At 41.5% G+C, this 21,717-nt stretch overlaps 1 protein-coding gene across 1 annotated transcript in view; it reads right to left on the reverse strand.

Moving 5' to 3' along the window:
- The window catches only part of thsd7ab (thrombospondin, type I, domain containing 7Ab), a 110,669-nt gene extending 88,952 nt beyond the window's left edge, over nucleotides 1-21,717 (reverse strand). Inside the window, exon 1 of the mRNA XM_088410582.1 lies at nucleotides 21,338-21,717. Within this exon, the coding sequence (XP_088266708.1) occupies nucleotides 21,338-21,470 (133 nt within the window). The 5' untranslated portion in view covers nucleotides 21,471-21,717. The remainder of the gene's footprint in view (nucleotides 1-21,337) is intronic.

The following is a 21,717-nucleotide window of genomic DNA, read 5'->3' on the forward strand; positions in this document are numbered from 1 at the left end:
CCGGGATATTGAATTGGAAGGCTGGTTTGTCTCTCTTTCATTCAGTCGGTCTGTTAACTTGTCAGTTTTTCTTCTCAGTGCATTGAATCGATCGAAACTAGTTTGTTTTCTCTGTCACTTAATCGCTGCATAAGATTGACAGCTGATTTGTCAGTTGCATCGTCATTCAATCAGTCAGTTCATAAGTTCAAAATCGAGATAATTAGCTGGTCAGTCAGTCAAAATAGAAGTGAAAACCATAATAAAGAAAGCTTCATTTAGACAGGATAAATTCATTGAAATTTGTCTTCGAAATGATTGTAAAGAAAAAAAAAAAAGAGTGAGCATTAAAGCACAGCATGTTGCTGAAATTGGATGCTCTTTTCTCGTATTCCCGACGGGTGGTCTAATCAAGTGTACATTTGACGGGCCGGCCGTGGGCTTTCGTGCAATTCGGCGCTATACCATAAGAGCCTGCGGTGAAGGTCGGGGTCAACATAAAGCATGTGCCACATTCAATTTCTGCTTGTCGAGCTGTTTACTGTACTGGTGTGTTTACTACTTGTTTGCCAGCCAGCGTAAGGCGCTAAACAAAGAACGCGGCGAGGGGACAAACATCCTGCAGCGTTAGCGCTCGGCAGGGTGGCGAGTATCGGGCCTGTTTGGGTGGAGGAAGGGCGCGGCGATAAAGGCCCGGCGGCGGCGGCGACGAGGGGAGAGGTCACACGCGCCATGATGAATTACACTCCACGTTGTCGACATTGTCGTTGTCATCTTGTGTGCTGCTTTTCCATTAATGAGACCTCCCGGGGGCCAAGGGGTTCTCCTCAGTTCTACTTACAGTGTATGTGTGTCTCCAAATGAGAACATTAGCATAATTTATGCTTGCGCTCACGTTGCATCAGTGGGATGAGAAATACTACGCTTCTAAAATACAGTACAGTACTATCAGACACTACAGTCGTTCCTCAAAAACTCTTAGGAACACATTTTAGCTTTAAAAGTGTTAGTCAGTTGGTCAATTAGTTGGTTAATTGGCAAGTCAGGTACATGGTTGGTCAGTTTGGTCAGTGGCGTAATTACTTGGTTGGTTTGTCAGTAAGTATGTTTGCTAGTTGGCCTCAGTCATTTAATCAGATAGTAAGATAACAGTACTTTGTCAGTAAGTTAGCAAGCTGGCCGGTTGATTATTTAGTGAGTTAGTTACCTAGTTATTACCAGCGATATAAGCAGTTAATTGTTCAGTCAATTACTAGATGAATCGAGTTTGGGATTGATAATTACTTGACCGACTTGTTAGTTTGTGAATCATATACCTGGTTAGTCAGCTACTCAGTCGTTTTCTCTGACATTTAGTCCGTTTTTAATCTGTCAGTCAACAAGTGAGTTGGTTGGCTAGTCAGTAAGGCAATCAGTCCCTCATTTAGTTAATCCATCACTCAGCTTGTTAAGATTTCAATTGATTAGGCATTCAGTTAGTTAGCAAGTGAAGAAGGTAGTTGGTTGGTCATGTCAGTTAGTCTGTTAGATAGGTTGTCACTCAGTAAGTTAGGTTGTTGGTTGGTCAGATTGTTACATATCTACTAATAATTAGCACAAAAACATGCAAACGCAACTCATTTTGATGAGTCTTTGTTTTGGTTGAGGTATCAATTAATTAAATACCATGCAGTGCCAAAAACCTTTTGGTGATTTAAGTCTGCTTGCAAGGGGCCGAGTAATGCCAAGGTAGTGCATTCCTGCCATATTAGCTATAGAGTGGAACAATCAAAGGATTTTTTGCATCAAATCTGCTTTGGTAGAATTGTGACATTTACGAAATGACAATGACTCATATATGTCACATCAGAGGAAGGTAAATGTAACTACATAACAAATGTAAGAATAAATGTGGGATTAGCACGGCCGCCTCATAATTCGGAGTCTCGAGTTCGATTCTAGCTCGCTCCGGCTTTCCGGTATGGGTATTTGCATGTTCTCCCTGTGCCCATGTGAGCTCTCTCCGGGCACTCTGCCTTTCTCCCGCATTATAAAATATGCATGGTAGGAGTACTAGACACTCTAAATTTTCCTTAGGTATGATTATGGGCATGATAGTGTCCCTGTGTGCCCTGCGATTGGCTGGCAACCAGCTCTGGGTGTCCCCCGCCTTCTGCCCGTGGTCAGCTGGGATAGGCACCAGCAAGCCAGAGACCCTAGTGAGGATAAGCAGCTGGAGAAAGCGGATGGATGGAAGAATAAACGCTGCCAGAAAGAATCTCTGAGCCAAGGTCACACAAGACAGAAGACGAGGTGTGACCAATGCAGACCAAACCACGTGAGAAGCTGCCCAGCTATCGACGCGATCTTTAAGCTAAATGCCAACTTTCTCTCAGTGGATAACACGTGCACTCGGACGTGTGTGCGTGTGTGTGGGTGTGTGTGAGAGAGAGAGAGAGAGAGCATGCTTAAGTTCAAGCTAAGTGCTTTTTCCCTGGATGGAAAAGTGAATACAACAGCCTCAATACAATGGAGGACATAGTAGCTAATGGACAAACACGTGAATAGATAGTGAATCAAAGGATGATGGATGAAGAGCCAGACATTATCCAAGACTTTTTTTTTTTTTTTGTAGCAGGCTACTGTCAGCTACTGAGGACGCATCCACATAAAGCATGAAGCAATACAATCCTGGGAAAGCTTGGAAAATTGGAGGATTTGTCGCGATTCTTGGCATGCTGTGTTCTAGTCTGTCAATTGGACATTCAGGAAACTGGTAAGATAATCAATTAGCTAGTTGCTCAATTAGTCACTAAGACCAACATGTGGTCGTTGCAAAAGACACAGCTGTTGGTCAGTCAGCCAGACAGACTCTTTGACCTAGTCAGTCAAAAAGTTGGTCAGTATGCTAGTCAGTCTGTTACCTGCTCAGTGAGTCAGTTGGTCAGATCATTTGCCAGACAAGGAGTCAGTCAGTTGTTCGGATAATCAGACTAAAAACTAACTACGCTACTCAGTCAGTCAAGTCAGAAGAGACACTGCCACACAGAAACACATTTTAGGGAAAGCGCATAAAATGGAGGATTTGGTGCATGTATCTGGGCGCGTTGTGGAATCTGTTCCAGTCAGCGTGGAACACACGTTTCCCTGATGACTTTCTCATGCTTATTAAAATCAAATGATCTCCATATCTCAGACAAATGCATGAACCCGTCAGAGTTACATTAATAAAAATAGTTTTTGCGCATGTACAACACAGATACCAGTAACAGTTTGATACCAGTAACGAAGACACACGTACAGACAAATATATACTGTACATATACTGTATATACCCATACATACAAAATATATACATATATCCAGAAATATACCTTCATCTTTTGTGTAATGTTAGTATTTGGTGGTGTGCCTTGAGATTTTTCTTCCCGGCTAAGTTTCTTAATGGTCACATGATGGCTTTTTTCAGCCTGAGATTGACAGCTGACACCAAGCTACTGCACCATGCACGTCAGTATTTACTGAAGCAGATCGTGGGGTCGCCACGTTCCGGTAGTCCCAGCCCCGACTGGGCCATCTGCCGGCCTGCTTTTAATCCAAGGCCTTGTCACTGCTGATTAGCCTGCCGCTTCGTCACTGTCACAATCTTGCTCCGAGCAGAGGTGCTGCGAAGTACTGGCATCTTTGGGCTACAGAAGTAAAGGTACAGATACTTGTGGAAAAAAAAAAAGAACTTATTCAACTCCGTTGAAAATGAGACTCTTGAAAAAAGAGTAAACATTGTTTTTTGTAAAGTAATGCCAAAAAGTATCCCTACTAGATATTTGCTTCTACTACAGAGACTGTAACACAATGTAATACTTGGTTACTTATCACAACTGCCTCCAACGTTGGCTACTCGTTTCTTATTGCACTGATACTCCATGCTGATCCTTCTTTTTTCATCTCGCAAATCCTCTCCACCTCGCCTGCCAACATGCTAAGGCGTCCTTTCAGTCACCCCTCTTTCTTGTTTTGTGTCACCACGCAGCTTTAAATGAGGCTCATGATGTCGGTGTTATCGTCCGATCTATAACCGGATGAATCAGCAGCATGTTTGCTGCTGTGGCGGCAGTTTTATGACCCCTCTGTGTGTCGTAAATACTCGTTGTTTGTGGTGATTATGAGGCGAAACACTACAAGAGCAATTTCTATCTAGTAGCCTACTGCACATTTTAGCATTTCGTTTAGACGTTCTGTTATAACAATTATTAATGTATATGAGCAAAGATGCATCATAAATGTTTCAAAGTATTTACAATTGTGGCTATTACTTCAAAGTTCAGCTCACATAACCAGAAAGTTTATCCCATGGAAATGACCCTCAAACTTAAATGGCAGACTTCCATTGTGATTTGGGCCTTGCTTCTTGAGGTTTTTCTTTGTTTTTAGAAGAACAATAATAATGCATCACTTTCATATGACACTTTTGTGGACATTCAAAGACGTTTTACAATGGATACATTTATACACCAGTGGTGGTAAACAACGTTACATAGCCGCAGCTGCCCTGGGGCAGGCTGACGGATGCATGGCTGCCATTATGCGCCTATGACCCCTCCAACCAACCACTGAAGGCAAGATGGGTGTCTCGTCCAAGGACACGACGAAACATGACTCTGACGGAGCGAGATTGGAAACGCCGATCCTTCTGTTACCGGACGACCTGCTCGACTGCCTGAGACATGACCGCCCATGTCAATAAATTCATTTTCTTTAGGGGTGGGGCTACATTTTTTGAAGATCCGTCAAACTTTAATGCCATACCCGACTCAAGCACAGCAACCAACTCGAATTTAGGTAGTGATCGCAATCTTAATCAGCAAAAATTTAAGACAGGCAGACTTTCTGTATTCGTTTACGCATGACTTCTTGATACTTGAACTATGGTAACAAGGGATAAAATTTGTAAGACATTCGTTTTTGAAGGACCCTTGGAAATAGACAAAAATAAACCTAAAATTTCCGCTTCTAACCAAAACATCGTTTGTGTTTTGTAGGTTTAAAGCAAAACCTCTTGGGCGGTTTTGTCTTTAACTGACACCTAAAAACTGAACCTATAATGCGTGCATCAAACGAAACCATTCATGTATATTTTGGTGTCTTGACACGTTGCCATGCATCTACTTATGATTATATGTTAAATACTAATTAGCCATTAGTGTGCAGCTTGGAAGGAATAGTCGCTGTGGTTTTCTTGGGCTAATCATTGCTCATTAGCGGCTTAACTTGGCTATTCCGCAGGCAATGAGAAGAAAAAGCAAAGCGGGCAAAGGGGGCGTCAATGCTATTTCACAGATCGTGGCCATCAATCGAAGGATTGGCAAACACCGTCACTAACAATTAACCCAAGCAAACAGGCTGTCACTTTCACTCTCAGAGCACCTGGCACTTTCTGGGTCACTTTTAATGAGATCCACACAAAAAAAAAAATCTGGCACCTCAGCAGCGCTTTACATTTGTGAGGTGTTGTGATAAGCGGCACATTCATTCTGGATGTACACCTTAAATGTCTGTTATAGGGCCACGAGGTCCTTGACACTGAAAGATTATGATGGATGCCTTCACATAGCCGTGAAATTCCTTCAAGGTCAGGAAGTGGTGATAGCAGGCAAAGCTATTTAACATAAACCTCAAGCATACTAATTCAAACTGTTACTACAGTCGTGCTTTTTTTTTAAGCACTGGTTTCCTATGAAGATGATTTTCACATTTATATTAATAAATATTTTTACATACGTCCCAATCATATTTTTTTGCACCCACGTCTGAGTCAGTCAGTCACCTGATGTTCTAGTGCAGATTCTAGATCAGATATCTTGGCAATTTGTGATTATTATTATTGTCAATATTATTTTAAACAAAATTAACCCACCACTGAGAGTATATACTGTACATATATATGGCCAGTTGAGCAGTGGTTTCGGAATGTGAAACATTAAAACCAGTACCCTATGTTTGAAGGAATGGCACACAGAATATTTGGAAGATCTACTATATTTGTGCAAATTTCATGATGTTTGGGTAAAATGGATTAAGGGGCTAAATTTGAATTTAAAAACTCTATTATGCGCTACAGTTGACTTCCTGTTTCTGTTCTTTGGAACGTCAACAAATGTTGTTGCTGCGCACCGCCAACATCCAATGACAAAAGCTAAAAATTCCTTGAAAATTGAGTGGTCGATCTGTAGAGTGTATATAGAGGGAATCTTTTATCACTTGGACAACTTTTTTAGGATTAATCTGTATTTGAAAGTCTCCTGAAAATGTCTGTACTGACTGAAAATGTCTGTTTCAAAATGGCTGGCTTCCCATGTGTTTTATGGAATGGCATCTTGGAATTTGTGGGGGGTTTTTTTTGTTTTTTTTTGTTTTTTTGTGAGTCTACTGCTGATGGCATTAAAATTAAAATGGCATTAAAGACCAGTACTACAACTGGTACATTTTGCCCAGAACAAGCATCTGTCCATCCAGTCAGTCCCCGGAGCCTCCTTCCAGAGGTACATGGCCGTAACATCGTCCAAGAAGCATCACAACCAGCCAGAGCCACCTCAGCTGGCTCCTCTCAATGCAGAGGAGCAACGGCTCTACTCCAAGTCCCTCCCAGTTACTGAGCTTCTCACACTATTTCTAAGGAAGAGCCTGGACACCCTGCAGAGGAAACTCGTTTTGATTTTTTGTATCCATCATTTCAGTCTTTCAGTCACGACCCACAGCTTTTGACCATAGGTGAGGTTAGGAACGTAGATCGAGTGTGAAATCAAAAGCGTCCCCTTTGTGCTCAGCTCCTTTTTTTTCTTTCCTTTTACTAAAACAGAGTCCGCATAAGAACAGACACTGCTCCGATTCGTCTGTCGTCCTCCCACTCCATCCTGCCCTCATTCATGAAGAAGACCCAAAGATACTTGAACTCCTTCACTTGGAGCAGGACCTCATCCCCAACCTGTCCACTCTTTCCCGACTGTGGACCACGGTCTCAGAATTGGAGGTGCTGATCTTCAACCCAGCCGCTTTACACTCAGCCGCAAACCACTGCAGTGAGATTTGGAGGTCATGGCTTCCACGGCACCAAATCATCTGCAAAAAGCAGCGATGCAATGCTGAGACCCCCAAACCGGACCCTGCTCAACACTACGGCTAAGCCAAGAAATTCTGTCCATACAGGCAATGATCAGGATTCCTGACAAAGGGCAGCCTTGGCAGAATCCAACACTCACTGGAAAATAATTCGACTTAATTGACCAAACTCTGATACCGGTGCTACAGGGACAGAATGACCCACATCAGGGGGTGTTCTCTTCCACAGCTGTCCTCGAAGTCCGCAAAACATGTGGACTCAAATTCACTGCTTTTTTTTAATGATGGGAAACCCTCATTCATTAGTTTAGGAAAGCATCTGAGGCACGCAGCACTACTACGACCTTCAATCAGCCAAGCAATGCTGATTGCGTAAGAGCCAATATACTAATGTCATGCTTTCATATACTGTACTTGCAAGCATAATAGCTTAAATACTCCCTGGCTACATCAAATCACTGTGTTTACATGTCAGTGAGTGAATTACACAGCAAATCGAGACTATCCCTGACTATTCAATTTGGCCTCTACCACGTATTTTACAGCAAACTGTCATACAGAGATGCAGAAACACAACTGACGGACAGGAGAGGAGGAGATGAAAGATTAAGGACAACGCTGCCAGGTGGCGGGATATTTATGCCTGAGCCTTAGCGGCATTATTGGGGGAAAAAAAAAATCAGGAGGCAGCAAAAAGCTCTCTGTAGGTAAATGTCACGGCGGCGGACTCCCGGGAATGATGGGCAAGTTTGAATGACACTTAATTGCTCGCAATACGGCTGCTGGATTTGTTTGTACTTTGACTTGCAGGCGAGTTGTGAAAAAAAGACTCCAGGGCATAGACTTTTGCCTCCAAAAACCATATTACTATCATGACTGAGGCAGGAGTCGAGTAGGAAATTTTGGAAGCAGATGTTTCCCCAAATTCAGCCTGCAGCATTACCTGGAGACTGTGGGAAGGGAAACCCTGCAAAGAGCCTTTGGGCATGCAAATATGCTTCTTCTTTTGTAAGTTTTGCACTAAATTCGAAGTACAAATGAATCTTAACAATCTCTTAGAACACACTTGGCAGGATTTATTATATTTTTAAAAAATCTGAAAGGACAAAAGTCTCAATGGGGAGACTTGATTTTTGAAATTTTGGATGCTTTTAAGGCTGCTTCAATTTTGGAAGTAAGAATAAATATTTCTCTATCCCTACAGGGGTTGTGGAGCGAGGAACAAATGTATACACTAGGACAAAAATATCATATGTTGACATTTCATTTATGCATCATCAACTTCTTACATCCATATTTCATCATATTGCATGTTGATTAGCTCATTTGAGTGAGGAATAAATAAGTTAAATCTGCTAAATTTGTATGTTTCTTTGCCCAGATTTTAATATTTTTTACAATTCTGGGCCAAATTTTAATAGCTTGCCAGTTCAAACAATACTTTGGGTCCATTAAGACAAAATTTTGTTCCTAAACAAGAGAAGATTCTATACTACTATACTCTATACCAGTGGTCCCCAACCACAGGTCCTCGGCCCGGTACTGGTCTGTGGGTCAACTGATACCCGGCCGCACACGAAATGTTTTGGAACTAATCAATTTAACAGATCATTCATTTGTGCTTTGTTTGGCTTGATCTTTGTTTTTTGCGCCCCCTCTGGCCTCTATTGATATTACATTTTGTAGTGAGAAGGATGGTGTGATTTTGAGAGCAGTCAGTCATTACACATTGTTTTGTCTCCTTGAAATCCTGCGCACGACTCTCTGTAAGTTGTACTTTCTTTGTAAGAATGTTGATGTATGATCATTTGCCCAAAATGAGTTAGGGTTAGCATGCTAGCTAATATTAGTTCTTTTTTTCATATTGTTAGATAACGCTGCCCTGTTTGTGTTTAGCTCGTTCACATTTTGGTTTGTGCCGGGTATTTCGCTTGAAATTATTAGCTGTTGTAAATCAGTTTCATGATTGCCATATTAATTTGCGTACATTTTTGTACATTTTGAGCCCCCCCCCCCCCCCCCCCCAAAAAAAAAAAAAAAAACTCAAGCATTAACAGGTCCGTGGTGATAAAAAGGTTTGAGACCACTGCTCTTTACTATACTTTATACTTTATAACAAGAAAAAAAAATATCAGTTGGACTCACTTGGACTTTGTTTTGACCTGTAACGGTTTGAAAACCTAAGTGTAGCTGTGCTTCTCAGATGGTTCGAACAGTGTGAAAGTTGTCTTCGCAATCTTTTCCTGCCTGATAAGGCGGCTTGATTTGACTTGAGATAATCAATCATGACAAAAATAACTTGCAGCTTGCTTGAAATGTTAAGATTAAGACTTATTTGAGACTCGCCCATGACTTTGTTCCAGATCTTGGATACATCGGCATGTAACGTCAACATCTTACATTATTCATCTTCTCTTTTCCGAACATAAGATACTGCAGGTGACTTTCTCAGAAAGAAAAATGATGTGGGACTTGCTAGAGACTTCTTTGAAACTTTTACTTCTAAGACTTGATCCCATTGCTGCCTTCAGCGGCAGAAATTGAGCCTTGTAGCCTTCGTATTCGTGACTAACATTCACAACAACAGCGGATGCAGTCGAGCGGAAATGAAGCAGTATTAAAGTGGAAAAATTAGCTCCTGCCGACTTCTGCTGTTCCGCGTCGTTGCGGCTCTAATGGTTTTCCGACAGAGTGGTGCCATGACAGTGCACTCCATTTAAAAAATATTTTCCACGTCTGAGCCAGATTGATCTGTTTGGTGGCGTAAGAGACGCCTCTGCGCATTTGCTAAACGCGCCCATCCATCCCAGGCAGTGTGCAATGCCAAAGTTTTGTTCTAAATGGCGCAGCTTACACTAAACCTGGCTATTACTGATACAGCAGGCATGCCGCGCTTGGAGATTACACTTCATCCAAAAAACTTTATTTAGAGTGAGATAAGAGGATTCCCGCCATCGCTGCCTCATTTCGTCCATATTGTGACAGCGGCAGAACATATTTTTTTTGGTAGGCCGCTATGTCACAAGCCATGCCGTGCTGATGTATGTCTGAATACAAGACTTGTCCTTAAACACACTGCACGGGGCGAGTTTTTTTCTTTTTTTGTTGTCAACGAGTCAGTTTCTGAATTAAACGACATCTCATTTGAGAGGCTCATGTTTAACAAACTATTGAGTCTCAAATAATGAATAAATACCTCCAGAAAATATGAACTATAAATGATTGTTTTGGTAGTAAATTGAAATACAGATTATCGATATTATTATTTGAGAACGATTAGTCATACGGTACAATTTAGTTAAGTAAATCTTTTGTGAGTTGCTCATTTCACTAAATGCGTCCACAGACAAGCCAATAATGGCTCATTTACATAATACCGCCTCCACACTGAAATTCTACTCTCATGATTTGGCAGCTAGGCCTGGCGAAACTCCTCCATTTCCAAGCAACGATTAGAAAACAATGACACACTGTCATGTCAAAGCCAAAAGCTATGACGAGCTGCAGTATTGGTGAGCCTAGATTCGTGAACATTCTGAAAAGCAGCAAGGACACCAATATTTTAGTTTGGCAAAAATCTACACTAATTGACAAGGGGATATCAATGGAAATCTTTTTCACATCGATGGCTCCAAATTATGGAATGACCTGCAGTTATACACTAAAGCGCCCTCATTGTCAGCTATTGAAAATGCAACTTAAAAGTGCCCTATATTGAAAAATTAACTTTCCTCACCCCTAACACCCCCTGGGTGTTATTTTCCTTCATTGATCCATTTCTAAGCTTTCCTTGCTTATTCTGCACACTCACACTGCCCATCCCCGAGCAGATAAGCAAGACTTGAGAAAAACCTTTGACAACAGAGGAAATTTGTACCTCCCCCGCATCACATCTCTGTACCGTAAATGCACGCTGACCTTATCCGTGTCTGTTAGTTTAGTTTTTGTTTCAAATTGAGGAGGATAGATTTTGCACCGAGTCGGCCAAGTAAATGGAAATGTTTAATTTACTAGTTACGACGGTTTATTGTAAAAATGCAAAAATATGTGTTTGGGAGCGCGCAGCCGGACATTCAATGAGAGTTACCTGCAGACGTAACTGACACTTGTTATGAGTACAGGTTTCCTACGAGGGCCGATTCGATACAGAGAAGGCGTGTCAGTTTGTGTGATCTCTAGACACTGTTTCATATTTTATTATCGGTAAAACACCTGTTTTGGGTTTCTTTTTTCGCTCAGCGAGCCTCGTGAAGATAAGCGGTCAAGATTATGGCTGGTTGGATGTTTTGTGGCCGGCGGCATTGGATGACATCCTAAAGGGGGCGTGACAGCCACATAGTGAAAAGCACAGCTCGCCAACGACACGTTTGACTTCCTTGTTAGAAATGTCGGTACCATTTAAACTCATATTTAATAAGAAATTAAATCACCAAAGGTAATTTATATGCATATATTTAAGTATGGAAAGTGATCCAGGTCCTTTAAGATCAATTTCCCCAATCCCCAGCCCTTGTTTTACTACCTCATTTGTTTTGACCTGATTTGTTTATGTGGTTATAAAATAAGTAATGTTCATTGTCTTCAATCTCATGTTTTATGTTTGTCGTGTATATGTAGAATACTTTGCTTCAGTCTGAGTTGTGTTTGATGAGCGCTATAGATAAAATTGAGTTGAGTTCAATATTTGTCAGCATAATTCATGGACGCCATTTGTGAACTTGGAATCCTGAAATCTGTGCAGTAATTCCTCCAGTCAGACTGAGATGGGATCAACATTTGTCACACGTCTAAGCCAGACAGCCATCTTATTTGGCCATTTATAGCAGTAAAAACGTTGTATATTTTGTTTATAATTCATTTGACATCTATTTTACATTCGCCATAAATACCTTTAAAAACTCATTTTGCCACCTGTCAATCAACCAATCACGGTTAAGCTTGTAAGTGTCTTCAGCAAAGCCAAAACAGGGCATTTTAAAAGGTATTACTTTTACATGAAAAAGTGAAAATGAATTATAGAACAAATACTACTGCTGAATATGGCCAAAAAAGTTTAGGATCCCTTCAAGCTACAAGGTGCTCGCCAATTCTCAGGTTATCTCTTCACCCCAATGTGTAATGCTGCGTTCAGCCTGAACGTGAAAAATTGCTTCGCTACACTCATTCGCTAGGCTGTCAGTCGCCGGGTGTTTACTGCCGGCATTTAGCTTGTTTACATATTCGTGTGAGGGGTGGATTTGAGGTTGTTGTGCAGTTAACAGCGGCTTTTGAATGGAGAGCATCATTAAGAACTTTCACTTCTTTTATGGGATGTAGCAAAGGCGATGTTTTCAACCAGAGCACCTTTTTTTCTTTTCGCACAGCGTTTTTCATGGTTGCAATCAAGTGTCCGATACTGTGCTAAATACTATGCTGTTAATGCTGCAGTATCGCTATCTTGGCACGGTAACTGTATTGAGTGCAGGTGAGTCTATTTTTTGAATTGAAAGCTCAGCTGGCCCTGCTGCATAGCTTCGGGTGTCTGCAAAACCGCCCGTCGAGATTCATTCCTGCCCCCTGACAGGCCTTTTTCTTTTTAAATTTTGGCATTAAAAGAAAATGGTCATCAGAAAAATACAGGTACCTGAATTTATAGGTACAGTAATAAATAAATAATGCGTCCCAAAAGTGACTATACGCTTTGTTTCCGATTTTTTGTCAGGCATCATTTGGACATCTGTGAGGCCATCAGCATTTGACGGCTTAGGTAAGCTTAGCAATTTAGTGCGAATATCATTCCGTTGCCCACGGCTCGCCATCTTGAGCAGCATTGCAAAAATGCCACCTGGCGAAATGCTTTGAAGAGTGATAACGCTTTACAGAACCAACTTCAAGTTATTATTTTTTTTTTAAGCATTATCTAACCCGGATCCTCAGGTATCATGTTTCATGCTGATTATGCGGAAATATGTGCTGTTATGACTATAAATACACTTGCATCATTGACTAATCTTCCTTTTGAAGCCTTTGAGCAAGCTGACGTTGGGAAGAGGTAAGCATTCCCACTGTCCGAGGAGTCAAGCTTTTACTGTATATATGCTACTTTCCGCTCAGTGACTCAAGTCTCCATCGCTCGTAGAAGGTCCCATTGAACCCTCAGTAGAGAGTCACAACAATCAATTAGCCTTAAGTTTCACTCTTACTAATGAATGGAAATAAAAACATTGGCGTAAAAAGAATTTGAATAAAGCCCCAAGGCTGAGTGCGAACCGCCAAATCCCAAGGAGCGCGTCTTAATTCTTATGCGTGGCCTAAATTTGTTGCTAAGTAACTCGTTTGTGTTTGACCTCAGGTACTATGCTAACGAGGGTCAGAGAGAGTCGAACTCAAACTGGTATTCCCAGCAGGGGGATGAAGCCGTACTCCTGTTTTTGTCTCCTCTGGGTAGGAAATAGTTTCCCGCTCGTATGTTTAATGTAAAAGGCCTAGACACCGCACGCATATTGTATGTTTATTTTCTAATAGCTGGCAGCTGCTGTATTGCAGTAGAATGCTTGCTCCGGCTGCACATAGATGACAGCTTTTATTTCAAAACTGAATTGGGTCGCTGATGAGGTTAGTCGAGTTGACGATATCAGTTTGAAACTGAAAATGTCTTTATTGCCAGCAAGGTTTTGCCACGTGCGATTGTGTCGACTGAAAGCCGCAATAATTTGTACCAGGTTTCAAAACGCTGGTAAATAACAGAAATGTAGACGTAAATGTTAGCCTACCAGGTTCGGTCCCAGTCCTTACGACGTCAAAGGTGTGTATGTGTTTTCGCTTGGTTTTTGTGTCACATTTTCTAAAGGTCATTATTTTTTTCTTGGTTAAAAAAAAAGGAAAAAAAAGGAGAAAAAGAAAGCTGTAAGCAGTACTGAATGGACCTCTCCCATCCCCTCAATCATGGAAAATTCTTCAAATAATTATAATCAAATTTTCACACCATGGGTGGCAAACGTATGTCTCGGTAATCTGTCTAAAATACCGGCTTTTGATTTGGATTCTTTTGTGCAAATTCCTTGTAATTGATCATCAATGCACAAAGATCTGGCTCTTTCAAACAAAATTGGTGCATGTTGTTATGATGGAGAAAAGTCTTTTAAAAATGTTGTTTATCAGAAAATTTGGTGTCATGCTGAATTTTGTTTTTAACTTTCTGATAATACTTGAAATGTTCATCAGACTTTGAATTCCCTGGTATGTGTACGTTGAAGTGAGAGCCTGTTGGATTTGATACGCACCACATTCTACTCTTGCTAAATTTCATTACATTTGATTATATCTCAATTACCTTTGATTACTTTCATGTCACATTTATCCCACTTTTATGTGTTACATTTATTCTACCTGTAGTACATTTAATTTATTGAAGGGCTTTACTTTTATCTATGATTTTACATACAAGTAATGTTTAATCAGTTGACTGCTTTATTCTGAGTGCCTGACTTGAAAATAACTGTTAAACGGGTTGTGTTTTTTTTTTTTGTCAAGGTTATAAGCATTCTGGCTGGAGAGTGTTGAGAACTGGGGTTGTTTGGTCATGGATTCAGCTAATCGTGGAAACGGGGGAGTGTAATCTACCCCCTGAAAATTCCAAACGCCCTACAATTGTTTGGCATAGACAAAAAGGCTTAGCCATATAGCATTGCCCATTCATCTAGGTAGCTAAAGAAACAAATCTGTTATATAGTGGAGACGTCAAGGAATAAACGCGATCTATTTGTATTCACAACCTCTGCTGAACTTGTGAACTGGTCACACCTGCCTCTCCCTCAATTTCCGATCCGTCACTCTTCAGTGGTGATTGCAGAGGCAGCCGCTAACGACCCACCGAGCGTAGACGACATCCTTCATTGCCGCGGTGCCAGGTGAAGGCAGGCGGGCTAACAACGGACCTGTCGGGGAACTGCCACGTCTCTCGCTGTACGACCCAAACGCTGTTCGAGATGTGACAGGTCGTTAGAGAGGTGAGCTTGGCAAAGGGAGAAAGCTCCCTACGCAAAGATAGTGACACATAGTCAGGGAACTTGGAGTTTAGCATTAAACGCTCTTATTGCATGCCACTGAGGTGGTGTGGAAAACTCAAGACTGGGTATGAATTTTGGTTTCAAGGTCACTCTTTGCTTCAATTTGAGTACATCAACTGCTTAATTTGTGTGTAGACAAGAGGTAATGCGTTTCCACCTCACCAGGAGTTATTGACAAAAACACATTGTTGACAGGTGTCTACAAAAACAAACTCCTTGAGCTCTCCACTTTCATTTTTCCAGCCGCCAAAAAGTTTAAATTATAATAGAAGTGTGTGCAAAGAATCTGGAACTGAAATCTGAAACAAAGATGAATGTGCCACATCTCAAAACTAGGAATTTCAACTCTGCAACATCAAAACTGCTGTAACCATCAGATTTGGAGCTACCTCCATGTATTACACAGTGATCCCTCACTACTTCACGCCTACCTTATCGCGCTCTCAATGCATCATGGAATGCACACGGTACGGCACTCCTCGGACGTTGAACTACTGCACTACACATATTTACTTGAATCTTGAATGATTAAATCTTATACAGTAACTGTAGTAGTATTAATCTTTAGAGTTGACATTATTTGGCTGTACATAGTCGAGATCACGGAGAGCCACAGTAATCCTACCAGTAGGCGCTCAGATGTCTAATTAGAGTGAAGCAAGTAGCTGACCAAACATGATTAAAAAGCAGAGTTTACACTGGAAATTACAATTTATTACAAAAGATAGGCGGATCCCAAAGCTTTCTTTCCTCCTTGCGCGATCTCTTCAGCTGCTCGTGTGTGATTGACTCCTAGAACTTCCGCGCAATGACAAAAAAAAACAATGTACTACTCTCAACTGATTGGCCATAATCTGGCAATACGATCAAGGGGAACTCCTAGAAGACCTGGGCACTCCTTTACAAGATACGTGATTGGCTCCTGGTGCAACAATTGACCAATGAGGGCAAGAGTTGCAACCCACTTTGCTCAGGAGTTGAAATCCACTCCTCATTGGTGCCCGGGTCTTGTAAGAGTGTCCTTTGAGCTAAATGACAGTTCCCTGGCCAATCATTTGAGAGCACTACAATTTTTTTTTTTTTTTTGTCATTGCAGAGTAAGTTTGCTTAGATCAAGAGATCGCACAAGTGATATAAACCTGAGAAAATGCATTGCATTTAACGACATGCTATCAGTAACTCTGCAATGACTGATTTACAGTATTTATTGGTATATTGAAAGTACAATCCCCTAGTGGGAATTTTGACGTTTAAGGCCTTATTAGTGAAGAGCAAGCAAAAAGGGAAATATCTAACACCTTGACATTTCAAATCAAAAGTTTACAAAAAGTTCAATTGAATTCTCGTACAGGATTAGTTTAGGTTCATCATAACATTTTACCCCAATGACCAATATCCGTATCTTTAGTACTGTATTTTTGAGACTATAGTGCACACCGGATTATAAGGTGCAGTATCAATTTTTTAGAACACCAATGGTTTAAAAGAGTGTTTTATAATCTGCAAAATACAGCAGTGCATACATAGTTCATACTGTGCTACAATCAAGAGAAATAGTTATCTCGCTTGGCGCTGGCACAGTTGCCTTAACGAGCTTTCACGGTGAGGAGATATGACTTACAGTTGGTCTTAGTTTCATGACAAACCTTTCTTTTCTTTTTTTTTTCGCTTTGCTCAGATGTTTTCAAAACTGCAAAGGGAATTTCTGAAAAAGGCTGTGAGACACCTTGGCCAGATATTGCTCATGTAATTGAGAGCATGGAAGGTCTTGACAGCACATGCCTACGGCGAGCATAATGAAGCGCACACAAAACACCGGGGAGAGAATGTAGATCGTCATGGGAGCATGTATGCACTGCTACAGGTAAAACAATGAATTCCCGGTTTGATTACAACATTTGATGACTTGATGATGACGATGTGGCTAAGCAGTTGTGTCCCATGTTGATTCTCCGGAGAGCATACAGTGCAAAAACTGCAGTGTAAGCAAGGTAAAATAGCTGATAAGCAAGGTAAAGTAGCTGAAAATCAAGGTTGTTTTCGACGGGTTAGTGTTAGAGCCGCGCACTGTGGCCACAGTCATTAATAATTGTTTATATTTAGCCTACATTAGCTGTTGTAGGTTCAAAAAAAAGCCTCACAATAATATGCAGGACTACCTGGTTTGGAAGCATTCCCTATGGAATGATCATGTATGGCCTTCAGACTTCTATTGTGTTATGATAGACAGGTCCACCCAATTTGATGTCTATTTGTCATACTAGAATTGGGGAACCATTTTTCCAAACTATGGAAGGATCCTTAAATTTGCTGAAAATTGCTTAGCTTCCTTTTCAACTTCATACATGGCTCATTGTTGCTCTCCTTTGTATTATTGATATATGATAATTAAATGTCCACCAAAATTGTCAAATGATCAAATTGGTGTTGCAGGAGATTTTTTTTTTTAACATCACAAAAGTCCTGAATTTGTGCAGAATGGTTCTGTCATACTCAAATAGCTGACTTTGTAGTTAATTTCGGAGATGGGTCCTTGAGACTTTATGAGTGTTTAGTTATGACTTAAATTCAGTGTGCCATTAAATAAGTGTTGTTTTGGGGAGCTATTCAAGATGCATCTCGTTGTTGTTTAAGCATATTCCTTCTACTCGACAAACCGTGATCAGAACTGTACTTTTCACCTTTGAATTTGTGCTTGGCGGAGGTAAGGTATGCACTCTAGTGTGGCTGAAAAACAAACAAAGCAAACAAAAAAAAACTAGAAATGGAAGGTGGTGTCTCGAAGGGGCCAGAAAAGTGTGTCATGCTTTTATTGCCTTCATCATAGGCTGTGTTAGCCTGGGATCTCTCACTCTCACTCATCTTTATCTGTTATCCTCAGCACCACCTTCAGAGATTTTGTCTCTCAATAGAGAGCTCAGAGCACAAAACTGCTCTGAGCCACCTCACCTTCCAAAAAGAGATATTTCCACACAAGCAAATAAAAAGCGAGGCAGGGAGGCAAGGAAAGGCAGGGCCTATTCCCCACAGTTTCTCAGACAGGCCTCGTACTTGAGCTCCAGACTCATCAATATGCAAAACATCAGTGCATCACTTGCCACAGGAATATTCCCTCCTCGGCGCACAAATGTACACAAACACCATCTCGCTTTACAGATGACGGCAAGAAAGAAAGGAGAAAAATATATATTAAAAAAAAAAAATACAACAAACAGACATAATAGTATTTTGATTTAAAGAATAAAGAAAAACACGATGGGGATTCATTCAAAGCCCGAAATTTTGTGAATGTAATACACGGCGGGGGGGAGAAAGAGACTCCGGGCTCGCAATCAATGCGATACGTTACACTGAGGCCAACTAAACTCCCAGTGGCTGGATTACATTTCAAAGCACGGAGCCCTCCCGGAGCTTTTCCACCCATTGAGAAGAAGCAGAAAGGTGGCGTGGCGTGGGAGCCGAAAAAGGGCTTTCCGTAAATCTTTTGGATGGTCCCCGGAAGAGCCCATTACATTTGAGTGCACATTTTGCCAGTTACAGTCCACTTCCATTGGGGCCCGAGCGGGGCACTGACCCATCAAGACCGTATAACTCAATTTGTGAAACACAAAAGCCAGAAATCGAACGAGCGACTATTTCAGAACTCGAAAAGCTCCTAAATCAAGGTATCTCTGTATTCAAATTTGGATGTAATTAATTAAACGCAACGACTGGGATCTAGCCTTAAATGATGTGAATGGAATACAAAGACCTGGTGCTCGCAATCAATGCGATATGTTCGACTGAAGCCAACTCAACTCCCAGTGAGCCGGATTACATTTCAAAGCACGGAGCGCTCTGAGCTTTTCCACCCATTGAGAAGCAGAATAAAGGTGGTGTGGCGTGGGAGTCGGGACGTAATCGTGGCTGACCTAGAGTGGGGTGGATGTAGGTTAAGTTACTCCTTCTCCGCCGACTGCATGCCGCTCCCCTTCCTCAAGTCCGCTCCCCTTTCCTGTCTTGTTAAATCCCTGCTGCTTTAATCTCCTTAGCGGGCTACATCCTCTTTAAAGATGCAAGAAGAGGCGGCGTGCTGCGTCAAACGTCGAGGTGCGCGAGCGCCACAAAGCACGACAGGCATGAAGTCGGAGTAGAGGGGCGAAGTTTGATGGGCCAAAATCCAACGGCGACATGGTTTGAATGCAAAATACGAAAGGGCAGTAAGGTGGAACACAGTAAATTGTGATGCACACATTCCACATTCACCCACGATTGGCGTATATTCGCCATGTAGGCAGACTTTATGACAAAAGTTTGTTATTATATATTAATATATATTACCATACGTTACGGTAATCAAACACATGCTACTAAAACACAAACAAATTTACAATCAGTACAAATATAGCATAAAACAAAAAAGGACTCAACTTTGTATATTTTAATGACCAAAAAGTTCAACCAACGTCATTTTGCGTGACAAAGAACCGCTAACCATGCTAGCAAATAATAGGAAAGCAATAGCGGGGCTAACAGAAATTTGCATAGATGTTTCAGTAATTCTGAACCTTCAAACAACGGCTACTACAACACACAAAAAAGTTGCAATCTACACTAACACAGTACACAACAAAAGAAAACAAAACATTGTCAATTTAAGCACCGAAAAGTTCAACCATGGCGTTTTATTTTGTGTAACGAACATCCAGCAATTTCATACTAGTAAAAAGAAAAAAGAAAAAAAAACGGCCAAGCCAACAGAAATACTTCTGATACATTCACACACACACACGCACAGTAGCTGTTAATTACGCTACATCTCATCCAATATTGCGCTGAGTTCTGCAATCCCTATGAATCACATTAATGACATTCCCTATGTAGTCAGCTTAACTAAATATATTCCCTGTGTTGCCACGTTAACTAATACTCCATTCTCCCTTGTGAAAGTTCAACTCACGAGAGTCAAAGTGTAGCTATTTTAATTAACAACATGGCTAACAAGCCGTGTAAAGAAATACAGTGATATTTCACTTTTAAATCCAAGTAATGACAAATCATGTCTCGTCATGGAGTCACATCAAATAATGCACATGATCTTATACTGTATGTAAACGTCCCACTCAGTTATTAATAAATTCAACAATAACCCTAAGAAGCCACTTTTGCTAACATCGATCCCCACGTGGCCACCTTCAACGATCATATTCCTTGCGTAGTCATTTTCTAACAACATTTTATGTGTAGCCATGTTACCTGATGCACAAAACCTCACACGGTGAAGTCCAACTAACAACAATCCCACCGTGGCAGCATTACCCCATGGCATTCCCTGTGAGGCCACTTTAATTAACCACAATACCTGCCTAGCCACTTTAATGACATTCAGTACAACGAGAAGCTGTCACGGTGGGGCATGGTAGGAGAGGGTGTGGACTCAAAATGCAGGGAGGCAAATGAGCGGGGTGTGCTCAAAAAAATAATAATAATTAGGACAACATAATAAAACTGGATCAAGAAATGACTCTGACAGTAAGCACAAAACAAGATTTTGAACACAGAACTCGGAAAAAACAAGGATGAAAACTTACGAAAAATCCAATGTGGCAATAATTGCAGTAACAAGAGAACGACCAAACAAGAACTGAACATAAACGAGAAACTAAATACACCCCAAAATGAAGAGACAACAAAGAATACCTTGACAAGACACAAATAGTACGGGGAGCTGATTGGATGACGAGGACAAGTGGACACAATCAACCTAACAAGATACTGACGCAAGGGACGAGAAACACATGAAGAACTCAGACAATACAAACTGAAATCCCGAACATGGTAGAAATACAAAAACCAGCACGAACCCAAAACAAAAAAAGACACCAAAAAAAAAAAAAAAAAAAACACATGGACAAGACCGAAGAGATAGACCAACCCCAAAACCTAAAAAATAACAGAAATCCTCCTCCTCCAAAAAAATGCCCCTCACCCCTCTCTTTCCTCCTCCTCTTCCCATTGTGGACTAATGCCTGAATGGCATCACCTGAGCGAAGCGTAATCCAGTGAACAGATCGCAACGAATTGCTATCAGGGTCCATCTTTACAGCCTAACCATTTCTTTAAACTTTTGCTTTGAAGGAAAACAGATCGAGTTGCTTGATTCGATTTGACAGCTGCAACCCGGGGACACCCGCAAGTTGCATACTAGCACACCAAGAGATCACGTTCAGGTCTACCTGTTTCCCAGAAGTAGACTGACTTGTCGCCATCGTCCATTTGCGCGAGACCCCGCCGAAAAACGCAGCCCAGGAGAAGCAGCAGTGACACCAGGAGGTGCCAGCTACCCCTCCACCACCCCGCCGGCCCCATGGTCCGGGAGAGGAAAAAAAAAAAAAAAGTAAATCCACTCAGCACGGGGGAGGTCAGCTGAGGAAAAACAACTGCAGAAAGAAAAAAAAGCGGTAGTCCTAAAAAGAGGCGTCAAGAAGTGAGGCAGGAGGAGTTGAAGGACGTGCACATGGAGCGGGAAGGATGGAGCTGGAGGAGGAGGTGGTCAGCGGGAGAGCTGCTGTCGGAGGCTCCGGAGAGGCTCCTCCATGGCGTCCTCCCTCCTGCG

Source organism: Hippichthys cyanospilos, chromosome 3, assembly GCF_059441005.1.
Source record: "Hippichthys cyanospilos isolate Australia breed blue-spotted pipefish chromosome 3, RoL_Hcya_1.0, whole genome shotgun sequence".
In the NCBI taxonomy this organism is placed as follows: domain Eukaryota; kingdom Metazoa; phylum Chordata; class Actinopteri; order Syngnathiformes; family Syngnathidae; genus Hippichthys; species Hippichthys cyanospilos.